The 14,239-nt window shown below is 40.1% G+C and overlaps 1 protein-coding gene across 2 annotated transcripts in view; it reads left to right on the top strand.

Annotated features, from left to right (window-relative positions):
• Positions 1–14,239, top strand: part of SGCZ (sarcoglycan zeta) — a 525,004-nt gene that overhangs the window by 502,834 nt on the left and 7,931 nt on the right. For both annotated transcript variants that reach the window (XM_030192644.1, XM_030192643.1), the window contains one exon: positions 1,282–1,405. In XM_030192644.1, the coding sequence (XP_030048504.1) occupies positions 1,282–1,405 (124 nt within the window). The remainder of the gene's footprint in view (positions 1–1,281; positions 1,406–14,239) is intronic.

Here is a 14,239-nt window from a genome sequence, read left to right as displayed (position 1 = left end):
CACTAACAATTTAGGCACCTGTAGGGATATTGTAGGCATGTACATGGTTAATGCATGTTAAAAATGTTAAAGCACCTATAATGCTGCTTAATAAACAGGGCCCTAAGTGCATGCTAAAAATTAGTACGTGCTAACGCTGGAGATACTCATATATTCCTAAAAATGATATAATATGAATGTTGAGTTCTATTTTAATGTTTTTTTTTAATATTTATGTCTAAAAATGGTAGCACACCTATAGCACAGCTTAGTAAACAGGGGCCCTTATCATCATGTCCATTTTCTAACACTTCTGATGTCATCCAGCCTTCGGCATCAGATCTTGCTATTTATTTTACTAATAAAATTCAAGTTATTTACAGCAGTTTTGATCGTGGAGTCATCCCCATGTTGCATCCCTCCTGTTGTTCCTCTTTCCCTTCTCTGATGCTAATTCCTGTATTTTGTATTAATGTTGCTTAATAGACTATTGTACGCCACATTGAGCCTGTCCATGGGTGGGAATAATGTGGGATATAAATGCCATAAATAAATAAATATATCAAGAGCAGGCATTCCCAGGAGATAGATGCTGGGTATTACTTCATACTGTTACTAGCACTGTTGTACTCCTTAATACTCTCTAAATCTCCTTGCTTTCTAGATGTGTCCAGTATACGTTTCAGTGAACTCGTTTAAATTTGTTGTGGATTGGTTAACTTCTTTGGCTAATATTATCATGCAATCTGGTTTATTCTCTCCTACATTTGGGGATATTGTCTTCACACTCATTCCAAATGCTAGAGGACTGGACTTATCGCAACCATCAAATTTTGGAATGGCTGCAAGTATTCCTTTTTTTAAACACTGACCTTGCAAAATTGACATTTACACATAGATGACATTTTTATGTGTAAACGCCACTAGTTACACATTTGGGGATGTAGTTATTGGTAGTTGCTGTTAAGATGTGTTGTTTTACCACTACCTATTTTAACACAGGTCCAGTTTTATTCATTGAAACTTAACTACTAACAAGTGAGGTTAACAATAAAATAACACATCTTAAGGTTAGACCACATTGATAAATTCCCTCTTCAGATGCTGTGCATCCTTTCTAAAAATGTGCTCCAAGGTTTTTATTTTATTTTAAAATTATAGTTTTGCAGTTTTTTTTCTATTCTCTGTAGCTATCCAGAAAACTGATACTGTTTTATTTTTGATGTGATAAATCATGTTCATTTATGCTTGCAGAATGTATTGTTTATTATAGTTTTGCTTTCTTGATGGCTATTTTTTCAGACTTGAGTCTCCTACACGGTCTTTAACAATGGAGGCACCCAAGGGAGTTCATATTAGTGCAATTGCTGGAGACTTCAAGGCCACCTGTAGAAAAGAACTGCTGTTGCAATCCACAGATGGTGAGGTAAGCCAAACACTGAATCTAAAAGACAAATGGAGCCGATATTGAGAACATGGGAGGCAGCCTGGCAACCTCCCACGGCTGGCGATGAGGCTAGATATTGAATGCTGGTCATCGGAAATGGTATTGAATATCCAGTTCATTTTTGGTTGGCTTAAACTTAACCGGTCAAACCAATATTCAGTGATGGACAATTAAGTTTATAGCAGCTAAAGATAGATCTGCTATTTGGGTGGCTCGATGTGGCCACCAAACTTACCTCTATGTTTACCAAGTGGTGCTATGGGCGCGTTAGCGTTTTTAATGTGTGTAAACGGTGTACGTGCGGTAAACGCTAATGTGCCCATAGAAATGTATAGGCGCGTTATTGTTTAACACGCCTTAAATTTACAGGCACGTTAAAAATGCTAACACACCTTAGTAAACATACCCCTTAGCCAGCTATGCACTGAATATTTGAGAACAGCCAGTTATAGTGCACGATATAACCAGTTAACCACTAAGGGCCAGATTCTATATAAAGCTTCTAAAATATCTTCCTAAACGTATTCTATAAGTGGCACCTAGATATAGGCGTGGTATATAGAATATGCTCAGTTGATATTAAAGAATGACACAGGGACGGGGACCCGCAGTAACCACGGGGATGGGGCGGGGACAGATCCCATGAGGATGGGGACAAACTTTGTCCATGTGTCATTTTCTACTTTGAAGCCTTTTAATGAACTGGACACTTATTTATGTTTTAGTGATGCAGACAATATTTTGATTTTTTTTTTTTAAACAAGCAAACATGCTGGCCACAACTAGCAAAATTTGCATGGGGGATCCTGTACATCCTACTACCAGCACATCTTCTAAGAAGACATCTTCTATTGCAGGAAGCATTTTCCATCTCACAGATAGGCTGCAGAGAATACCTTCTCCTGCTTTAGACTTAGCCTGGCCTCAGAATGACATCCTATAGTATATCTCCTATCAAACTGAGCTCTCTTTTTCATCAAGCACTGCCATTTCCTCCCCTCACCCTCCCCACTGACAGTTTGAACTTCGTGGGTGTGGCTTGGATCTCTTTCAGGGAGAGAAAACTAACAACTTATAGCAGCAGCTTCAGAGAGCATTTTCCATCTCACAGATAGGCTGCAGAGAATACCTTCTCCTGCTTTAGACTTAGCCTGGCCTCAGAATGACATCCTATAGTATATCTCCTATCAAACTGAGCTCTCTTTTTCATCAAGCACTGCCATTTCCTCCCCTCACCCTCCCCACTGACAGTTTGAACTTCGTGGGTGTGGCTTGGATCTCTTTCAGGGAGAGAAAACTAACAACTTATAGCAGCAGCTTCAGAGAGCATTTTCCAACTCACAGATAGGCTGCAGAGAATACCTTCTCCTGCTTCCACCCACCCTACCCCTCTACCCACCCACCCCTAGAGTGACATGTCTTATATAACCTCCCTATCAACCCACTCATTACTTTACCTCACCCATTTCTATTCTTCTATCACCTTCTCCAACCAGAGTTACACCTAATCACACTGACCACCCTTCAACATCTTCTGTCCTTCTGTGACTGTTCTCTTGTGCTTGACTGCTTAAATATTTTAAATTTAAATGCTTTACTTTTTGTCTATTAGATTGTAAGCTCTTTGAGCAGGGACTGTCTTTCTTCTGTGTTTGTACAGCGCTGCGTACACTTTGTAGCGCTCTAGAAATGTTAAATAGTAGTAGTAGTAGGAAGGACTGTGGAAGACAGGAGAGTTAGAATGAATCCTGAGATTGTTGATGACTTCTTATTCATCCACAGATTAAAAAATCGTGCTTCATAGGATATATTTCTCCCCTCTAGGGCATACAGAATGGGTTGTATTTTGTACCCCTGGACATTTTATCAGAGTGGATTAAGATTCCTTGGGGTAGTAGAAATCAGCTATTGCTGGGGTTGGAATGACAGAGGGTGGTGGTGAGGAGGGTTATTATAGCTGCTTGCAGTTATTATTGTTTTCTGTTTGTAACTTATACACAATAGTTGGACAGCATATTGTTCCTTTTTATACTTTAATAAAAAGATTTAAATATAAAGTCATAATTGTTCGAGGCTTCTGCATGTTAGTGGTGTACAGTTGGGGGTAGTGGGTTTTGGGGGGCTCAGCAGACAAGGTAAGGGAGCAATGGTGAGATATTTACTTGGGAGCATTTTATTAAGTCCACTGCAGTGCCCCCAAGGGTGCTCTATTGGTTTTCTGGGATGTCAGGGGGACTAGTCTACTAAAAATCCTGGCTCCTCCTACATCCCAATTGCTTGATTTTGTGCGTTTTGCATTTTGATGTTTTTTTTTAATAGACCAAAGAAAAAAACGTCCAAATCACAAAACCTATTTTTGAAAACAAAAGATAGAAGTTTTTCTTTTTTGAAACTGACCTTCTTTGCTATTCGGATTTTGGATGATTTTTTGCAAAACGTCCAAAGTCAGACTTAGACGTCATATTGAAAATATCCCTCTATTTGTGTAAATTTTAGAATGCCCACAAAATGCCCATTTCTCTGCCCATAGCCATGATCCTTTTGAACTGCACACATTAGACTTAAGGCACAATTCATTACAGAATACGCTTAGCGAGCTGTGTGCCTAAATTTGAATTATTGACAATTATTGCTCATTATTGATTGCTAAGTGCTGTTATCAATGCTGATTAGCTTGTTAAGACAATTAAGTTACACATGTTGTTATAGAATATGCATAGATTTCAGTGCTGAATTCTAGGCGCGTTATATAGAATCTGGCAGTAAGTGCCGACCATGAATATTCAGCAGGAGATAACTCACTTATCTTTCACTGAATATTCATGGATAGCCAGTTAATTTCTATTTGACCAGGAGCCATTTCTGGCTGGTTAAATAGGGCTGAATATGGGGGGGAAATGTCTTTAAAAAAAAAAAGTAGCAATTCCCTGTATTTTAATACAAGATATTATGGATTTTATTGAACAGCAATATATCAGTACAAACAAATGGCCCTGTTTACTAAGCTGCGCTGTAGGAGCGCTAACTTTTTAGCACACTCTAAAAATTAGTGTGCGCTAATTCTAGAGGCACCCGTATATTCCTATGGGTGTCTTTAGCATTAGCATATGCCTTTATAGGTTAGTGCGCCTACAGTGTGGCTTAGTAAACAGGGCCCAAAAAGTATCTATGAACATACCTCAGTATTTTGAAAACAGTTGTAACAATTCCTTAGCATTGTTATACATATGTAGCATTGAAATCAGCATAACTTTACATTCTATTTTTTATACTACATTTATCATATTCCGCATCCCTGTGGAAAAAAGTGGGATATAAATGTGCAAATAAATAAATAAATAAATAATCGAGACTATCTCATTCCCTCATGAAACCTAATAGGATAAAAACCATACAAAGAAAATGTTGCCAATAGCAGACAAGTAAACATTATTAAGATCCATATAATATTAGTTCACAATCATAGGGGATCTTAGACACTATTTAAAGCTTAAAAACCCTTGACAACAGATTAACTTTGGGGCCCTTTTACTAAGCTGTGGTAAAAAGTGGCTTTAGTATATCCTTACACAGGTCATTCTTGCACCTTAAGGCCATTTTTTCTGCAGGGGTAAAATAGCCGTTTTTTCCTATTTCTAGCACTAATGGCTGCACATTAATTTTTCCATTATTGCATAGCCATTAGTGCATGAGTCCCTACTGCCACGTATTTTGTAGGTGGTAAGGGCTCATGTGCTAAACATGCACTGATTGGTTAGCATATACTAATGTCGCTACATTAACCAATTATCCCAGAACACACCCACTTTCTGTTCCTCCCCTTGACCCACCCCAGAGATTAAAAAATTAATTTTAGCACATGGTAGCTTGTACCAGTCCCTAAACTACCATAAGACGCCTGAGAGTGTCCCATGGTAAAGCATTTTTAGCATATAAAAGAAGAAAAAAAAAAAGAGGTAGGGGTAGACCAAATGTCTGTCCAAACAGTAGGTTTATTAAAAAAGCAATTCCAAAAACCACAGGTTTGTACAACAATTCAGTTCCAAAGACTCTACGCAGTCCTGTATTTTTTACGCTAATCATTCCTTCCTTAGCAGTCAAATGAAATATCTCTGTACAAAAAATATAGACATACATGTAAAAAAAAAACATTAAAATAGAACTCAACATTCATATTATATCATCAAATAAAACATAAATGAATTGATAAATATATTAGAATATGAATACATAAATTGTTGCATATGTGTATTTAAGTGTGTAAGTATATCAATCATTAAATGTACAAATCATAATTATAAAAAATTATCTAAAATTACTATATAAATGATAAAAAGTATATAAGAACGCATCATGTAACTTACTATTAAACCCCACAAAGTAATACAGAAATGAAACAAAACATACCAGCCACTGATGATAAAAAGACAAATTGGCTAGAGAATACAAAGTAGAGTATCTAATAAGGATTAAGAAGTAATCAAAAATATTATGACTTCAAAAGTAAACAATAATTACATAAATAATAAAACTTCAATAAAAAGCTGAAACAGAAATAAATAAAAAATATCAGATGAAAAAAGCTATAAGCTTAAGTTGATTTATATAATAAAAGTGTGTTATAATTGCATCAATGAGCAAATCTCACAGGAAGGAGTGAAAATAAAATTATTTGTAAAAGATCAAGGAGATAACAAATCTTAAAAATATATAAAGAAAAAAGAAAAGATGGGGATGAAGAGCTTAGCAGCTGCATAACAGAATCACTGAAACAAAATAAAACAAAACAAAACAAAACAAAAAGAGTAGAAATGAAAAAAGCAAAAAGAAGAACATTTTCAATGATAACATTAGTAGTGTTCTATGAATGTAGGTGTGCTGACAAAAATGTGAATATACAGTAATAAAATTTCAATAAAAATATACACACAAGAATAAGAATGTGGCAAGAACTGACACTTATACATGATTTAAAAATTATGAGTTCTGTTAACGATGGTATACTGTTCAACAATCAATACAATGACATCTCAGCGAACCAGCACATTCGGGAAGAAAGTGCATTGCTGCAAATACACAGATGCATCATTTTGAAGAAAAACTAATTAATTGATTGTATGAATAGCCATTTGCTATCACATACATAGAAAGACTATCATCATGGAATCAACCAGAACACAGTGGAAAAGCCCGTAGTGAAATCAAGTTTATGAATAGTCACAATGGTGTTTAGCTCACATGAAAAGATGTATAAATATATGTAAAACACAATATAATATTACTTTGGAAATCCGCCATTTAAGCACGCATATAAACAATTAAATGAATATAAGTACTGAGTTCAAAAATGCAGTGAAGATAAATGATTATAAAAAAACTGCTGACAATATAAATTTATACAGGATAAAACACTTTTAAAAATCCAATGCAACATACAGAATATTGTTGCACTAAAGCATAAATGAGAAGTGCTGAGAAGAAAACTTTACTTACCAAACTGGAACAAAATAAAATCTAGTCACACTAGCACAGATCCAAATAATCTGGTTCACAAGATATTTATATATTTTCATTCCCCTTTTTTGAATGTAGGTTCCCATGTACAGTCCTTTTTTTCATATTTAATTTATATTTAGATTTGACACTTTTTTGACTAGTTTTTTAATATTGTCCATAAATAAGATGTGGATTTGACTTTGCAATTCAGTTTTCTAGCAAAAGCCTCATTCTTTTTCCATCACAATGAGGCTTTTTACCATTTTTGCTTGATAACGAGGCTTGGCATTCCACCGTTTTAATGTGGATTCTTTCCCAAATCAAGGCTTGACTTTCTTTTTGAAAACGAGGTTTGATTTATTTCCTTTTACCATTTGTCACCAGTCTTTACTTTTTCACACCATTTTCAATGGTGATTTGCCAATTAGCTCACTCTTTTATTTTAGACCCTCACTTTTCAGCGGTTCATGCTTGTCTGCTGTTAACACGCATTTGGCTCTGTGCCGGTTTAACTAGTTTTTATTGTGTTCCATTTTGGTAAAGACAGTTTTCTTTTCAGAACTTCTCATTTATACTTTAGTGCAACAGAATCCTCTATGTTGTGTTGAGTTTTAAGAGGAATGTTTACTAAGGAGCGCTAGGTACTGGCATTGTCCAAAATCCAGACGCCAAATCCAAACTGGTGAAATACTTAGCCCCTTTGATAGTAGCAAGATTCTGATCCGGAGGTGCCATAGGCCACCTGGACAACGGTACCCACTTGTTTAGCTGATAGTAATCCAGTGTGAGTCTCCAGCTGTTATTCATTTTCAAAATGGGCAATGGAGGAGAATTGTACATACTGTTACATTGCTTAATAATGCCCCTGGCCTCTAAAATGTTGAGAATCTCTTGAACTGATTCATAGAAAGCTAATAGAATCTTATACTGGTGCACAAAGACAGGCTTGCTATTTGACTCAGTAGGAATTCTGGTGACATGCAGGTCCATAAGCCTACAATCATATGAGTCTACAGCAAAAAGGTCCTTGTACTTATATAGCAACTCAGTCAACTATCCTGCTTATAATCGAACGAGAAAAACGCCCAAGTTCCGACCTAAATCGGGAGATGGGCGTTTTTCTCACAAAAACAAATAAAGCGGTATAATCGAAAGCCGAACTTTGGACGCTTTCAACTGCACTCCGTCGCGGATGCGGACAAAGTTGACGGGGGCGTGTCGGAGGCGTGGTGAAGGCGGAACTGGGGCGTGGTTATCACCCGAACAGAGATGGGCGCCTTTCGCCGATAATGGATACGTTTGTAGCTAGAATTTAGGGCACTTTTCCTGGACCCTGTTTTTTCACGAATAAGGCCCCAAAAAGTGCCCTAAATGACCAGATGACCCCCAGAGGGAGTCGGGGATGACCTCCCCTGACTCCCCCAGTGGTCACTAACCCCCTCCCACCACAAAAAAATGATGTTTCACAACTTTTTACTTTCACCCTCAAATGTCATACCCTCCTCCCAAGCAGCAGTATGCAGGTCCCTGGAGCAGTTGTTAGGGGGTGCAGTGGACGTCAGGCAGGTGGACCCAGGCCCATCCCCCCCCTACCTGTTACAATTGTGCTGCTTAATGCTTAGTCGTCCAACCCCCCCAAACTCACTGTACCCACATGTAGGTGCCCCCCTTCACCTCTTAGGGCTATAGTAATGGTGTAGACTTGTGGGCAGTAGGTTTTGAGGGGGATTTGGGGGGCTCAACACCCAAGGGAAGGGTGCTATGCACCTGGGAGCTCTTTTACCTTTTTTTTTGTTTTTGTAAAAGTGCCCCCTAGGGTGCCCGGTTGGTGTCCTGGCATGTGAGGGGGACCAGTGCACTATGAATCCTGGCCCCTCCCACGAACAAATGCCTTGGATTTATTCGTTTTTGAGCTGGGCGATTTCATTTTCCATTATCGCTGAAAAGCAAAAACGCCCAGCTCACACCTTGGCGAATAACACATGGGCGTCTATTTTTTTTTAAAATACGGTTCACTCCGCCCCTTCACGGACCCGTTCTCGGAGATAAACGCCCATGGAGATAGGCGTTTCTGGTCGATTATGCCCCTCCATGCCTTCTATATATCAGTAGTACAAGCATCAGCCTGTTCCACCTGGTCTTTCACCACGGCATCAAACTCTGAGAAAGGTTGATTGGATGAAATGTCCACTTGCTCTTCAATTCCTCCTGTAAAGATGAAATTTCAACAGATTGCACCACTCTAGGCATCTGGGGTAAATACATCCTTCTAGACAAAATCAAGAAGTCATCGCCCAACTGCACTTGAGAACACATTGCATCATATGGTCAGACAAACTCAAGAGAGATGAAACCTCTGAGGGAGGTAAAAAAGATATTCAGGTGTTTCTCCATCTGGCAGGTGCTCCAAGAGGAAGGCAGCCTATCAATAATAAGCAAACTGATCTCTACATGAGGAAAGGACTCTCCCACCAGAAAACCAAGAGTTTTTCCTGCAGAAAGAACAACTTGATCAGGCTGAAGATTTGTGACTAACAAGTGAAAGGAAGAACCAGTCACCTCCAGACGTGGCAAAGTGCCAGTAGAAAACCCAAGGTCCTGAAAGAGAGAATGAGGACTGAAAAACACCACCTTGTCTAAAAGACGCTGACCCTGAGCAAGGCAGAGCTTGAGGGAAAAGTTCTGAACTCTTCCTGGGATCCTCACATCTTCAGCTCAGAGCACCTCACAGTCCTGGGGTACGGTCTATCCAGACTTCAGGCTGGAAGTCACAGTTTCAGAGTACACTGGGCTACTCTACAGGATGTGATTCACCAGGTCCACATAAACTCCCAGTCTGATGAGGTAATCCGACCCCAAATATAAGGGCTGTTGCAGGCCTCAGACAATAGTGAAGTGGTGGGTGAAACTCTTTGTTCCCAAGGTCAAGGGAAGACTGCAAATTCCTACAAGTGGCTTGGCACCTTGCACAGACACCTGTACAAATGTGGTGTGGCACTTCACAGATGGGATTTGCAAAGACTTGCGAAGAAAGCTGTAAAGAGTGTCACTGATGAAGAAAACATCACAAGGTAACAACAAAGAGGCCTGAAGTGACTGGGTGCCAACCATCTGGACTGTGATGGTAAAAGCATCATCCTTCTGTTGAATGGAAGTTAACATGTGAGGATGTGCATATCAGGATTAGAACGAGAAGAGGCTCCTTGAGGTATGTCAGTAGCAACATCCGCCGGGTCATATGCAGCAGGCGAGTCATTCAAAACAATCTCCAAATTGTCAATATGAAGAACAGTGTCAGCTATCTGAGCTTTCTGGACTGTGATTACTTCACCATGCTCCTCCCCGCCCCCCCTTGAAGCATCATCCAACCGGAGCTCCAGAATGTGAGAGTCTATTGAATGCTGGAAATTAATTCAAATGGAAGTGTCCCTAAGTTCTACAGAGATGGAACCTTTGCAGATCCTGACATGGAAACGTCTGTTGAATCAACAGATCTAAAGTATATCTATAATACTTAGGAGTAAGTTTACCCAGAAAATACCTGTGTTCCCTGATAGAGTCCCATGAAGGAAGCCACTCTAGGTCAGAGGGCTGGGTCCCTGCATACATCACAGCAGGCTCTTCAATGGCAGGATGCAGAGCAATAACTTGATGGTAGAGATGGAAGCCTGTGAAGAAAAGGTAGATATAGTTACTCATGCTGCTCCTCCTCGGAAGAGGACTGAGCAACCACCTCAACAGAGTTAACACTAGGCCCCACAGCAGGTTTGGGCCCAGAAGATTTATCCTTGGGCTGCTGGAATTTCCCTCCCCACTTCTGTGAAGAGGGCAACTTCTGATGGGGACTAGGGTCAGATGTATGTTGTTTTGCCTCAAGTTCAGCAAGCTGTGCTTCTAGAGCCCACATCTTCTCCGCAGCCCACTTCTTGCTAAAGCACTTCTTTTTAGACTGACACCAGCCTTCTCCATCCATGTGAGTCACCGTGCTGCCAAGCTGGTGATTCTGGGTATTGCCAACAGGTACCTATGAAGAAGAAGCAGACACATTACTCTCAAGAGAAAGTATGGATGTAGCAGCACAAATACTCACTTGAGCATCAGGCCAACCTTTAGAAGCTAAATTGGTGACAGGCTCAGCAGACAGTATGCAACAGATATTAAAAAATATCCTCTGTCTGCTTCAGAAGGCTGGAAAAAGGCTTTCTGTTTTCAATTCACAAAAAGATTTCAGAAATCACCAAATTCAAGATCCTTGGGGTGCGTTTCGCTTCTGTGGATCCACAAACAAATCATACCTGTTCTTTAAAGCCTGCTGCACAATAAGCAGGTTAGGGTTGTCTGCCATTATAGCCTTTAGATAATTCTGATAATCTTCATGAACAGTCCTTTTGAGTAAAGCCTATTTATCTGTAACAGAATGGACCTGGGGGGTTTTAAACAGGCCATGCACTGAATCCAGGTGAGCCTGTATAGATATATTGGACGATTCTCTGAATGGAACAATCATTGTTCAGTAACTTCATTATTTTTGACTGCTTTTCCAGATATAGCAAAGCTCCCTTTTGTGACTGCAAGCGGTAACACATTTCACCAGTAGGAGAAGAAAGCAGTGGAGCTTGTTTCTTGTGATATAGTCAGGGACTGTAGAGAGCTGAGACCTGAATGGACGGAGCATGTGATCAGATTTACTGCTGATGACTGCAAAACCAGACCTGACAGTGTTGAGTGTAGGTGCTGACACTGATCAATCCCAAGAAGGTAACTGGAAACTGTTATAATCTTCCGCCTGTTCCTGTCTGCTGCTAAGATCAAAAAAATAAAACTGACCTGCTGAGGAGCAGAAACCCGTTCAGAAGGGGCTAGATGAGTGCACTGAAAATGCAAGCTCTCAGAGGCAGAAGGCTGCCAAGCTGATGGACAATCCATAGGAGCATGAGGACTAGAAGACCATGAACCAGAAATGCTATTAGAGTACAAATGTGCTAAGTCAATTTCACAGTGGACAGTGAGCAATTCCTGTCTCACAACAGTAAACTCCTCCTTGTAATTTACCAGGGATGTGGAACAAGCATCTCTTTTATAAATGGCTAGCTTTAAGCACAGAGTGAGTATGTTATGTTTCTCCTGGAGGTTATGCAGTTCCCTATTAGCTCAGTGAAGGGCCTGACTGGCAGTGTCATATTCAGTAATTGACTTCCATAAGTCTCAGTTCAAAGCCCAGATGTCAGCCTCAGACTTCAGTTTCAGTTCCTCTGAGAGGGAGTGAAACCGGGCAGCCTGTTGTGTCTGTGCATCCAGCACCGCCTGTAAGTTAGAGACCTTCAGGGACACAGAACTGAGAGAGACTTCTTTCTAAGCCAGAGAAGTCTGCAAGGCTTGAATCTGAGCCTCTAACATAGATTTATCAGTCAACAAAGAATCGCATCGACCCTGAAGCTATTGACATTTAGTGTAGGGCAGAAAAAGGCCATCCACAGGAGAGCCATAAGTACTAAGTATGCCCTCCCCCTCCCCACCACACTCCTCAGCCAAGACCAGGGAAGAAGGGGGACGGCTGAGCTCAGTAGCCTGAGAAGTAGAGCTGCAAGTCAACTTTCCGACACTCAATCTCAGTCACTTTTACCTGGCACTGAAGCAATTCAGCATAGAGAGTATCACACTTAGCAAATCAGAAACTAAATGATGCTTCAGTGTGAATAAAGCATAGGACAGGTCCACCAAAGACTCAGTGGAATCTTGAGTCTTAGACTTAAGCACATTGTTCAAAACAGTGCCATAGGCAGAACTCTCATCTTCACAACCCCCTGAAACAAATTAAGCAATGAATCCAAATAAGACTCCAGCGTAGATTGCCCCAGGACAACAGTAGTGATCCTGGAAATAACAGACAGCTCTAGCTCGAACAACAAAGGAGAAGCAGATGCCATAGCACAAACAAAAATGCTACCAAAATGCCAGAATAAAACCTAAAGCTCCTCAATAGGTACAAAGCACAATCCCTGCACAGGAGCAGGGCAGCAAATATCCATGCAAGAGACAGCAATCCTTAATCCAAAGGACAAGTCCTCAGTCTGTACATAGTAACAGAACAGCAGAAATACCTGCAAAAGAGACAGATACTCTAAACAAGTTCCATACATAAACAGAAGCAGTGCAATAAAGTGCTTTCATAGACAGAATGCTCACAACCAAATGAGAACCCCATCTGTAGGTACTGTAGATTAGCAGAGAATCATTAATATAGTAATTAATCTGGACTTGTTTGACAAAAGGGGATGATCAGTACCTGATATATGTGGCCCTTAGATTATTGTGAGGCTGCCCAACAATGAAAGGAATAAAACCAAACTAGAAATATATTTATTATAGATATATTTTAAAATATATAAAAATATGGCAAATGCAAAGCAAGTTACACAACTATGTACACTATCAAAATACTGATTACCAATAGATATATGTATATGTAATTACACAACTATCCTATGCAAAGATTACCACCTTAGCAACAAAGTTAGGCTACTGACCACAAGTCCCGGGAAAACCAATCAGTTACAGGCAAAAACCTAAGCTAACTAATACCTGAGCCATAAGAAGGGAAGTTCTGAATCTCATCCTTGCAGTCCCGTAGGTCCAAGTTCAGGTGATGTGCAGAATCTGCTTCTCTTCTAGGCTCCAGCAGATTACCTACGAGCCCTTGTAGATCAAGATAGTCCAAGGTCCATGCTCAGTGCAGCTGGTTACTCAGACTTTGGGGAAGCCACAAAGTTGTGGCTGAATTGGATCATGTCAGCTATTAGCACAAGGAATTGCAGTTCACAGGTGTTTTGGGCAGATCAGTCTCTATCTCCTCTAAGAGAGATCCATACACTAGGCAAGCTTCTCGTCTGATTTCCTTCTCTCTCTCTGATACCCAGCATTTGCATTCCTCTGGGTCCAGTTGACACATATGGATCAATCACCAACCCTGTACCTCTTGTTTACCCACCTTCCAGCAAGAATCTCTCATCAGACACAAGCCTGATGGTAGCAAACTCCTCTTCATGGTTCATAGATGTACATGAGATTCTGTCTCTGTGACAGCTGCTCCTGTGCACCTCCCAGGAGATAGCTGAAGGCTAGATCAAAGTAAACAACATGACCTTGGGTGAAGCCAGCAGCACAGCTATGCCAAGTAGTTTTCCTTGAAGAAAGCTGTTTTCTGTTGTATCAGGCCTCAAGCTGCAAAATCCATATTGGTTCAGGAAAAGATGGTTCAGGTCTAGCAAACACAGCAGGAAAGACCCCTACAATTATTATCATGCAAGGTGTTTATTA

This window comes from Microcaecilia unicolor, chromosome 2 (genome assembly GCF_901765095.1).
Source record: "Microcaecilia unicolor chromosome 2, aMicUni1.1, whole genome shotgun sequence".
Classification (NCBI taxonomy): Eukaryota; Metazoa; Chordata; class Amphibia; order Gymnophiona; family Siphonopidae; genus Microcaecilia; species Microcaecilia unicolor.
Note: the sequence above shows the minus strand (reverse complement) of the source record. Positions and strands in the feature narration are given on the sequence as shown.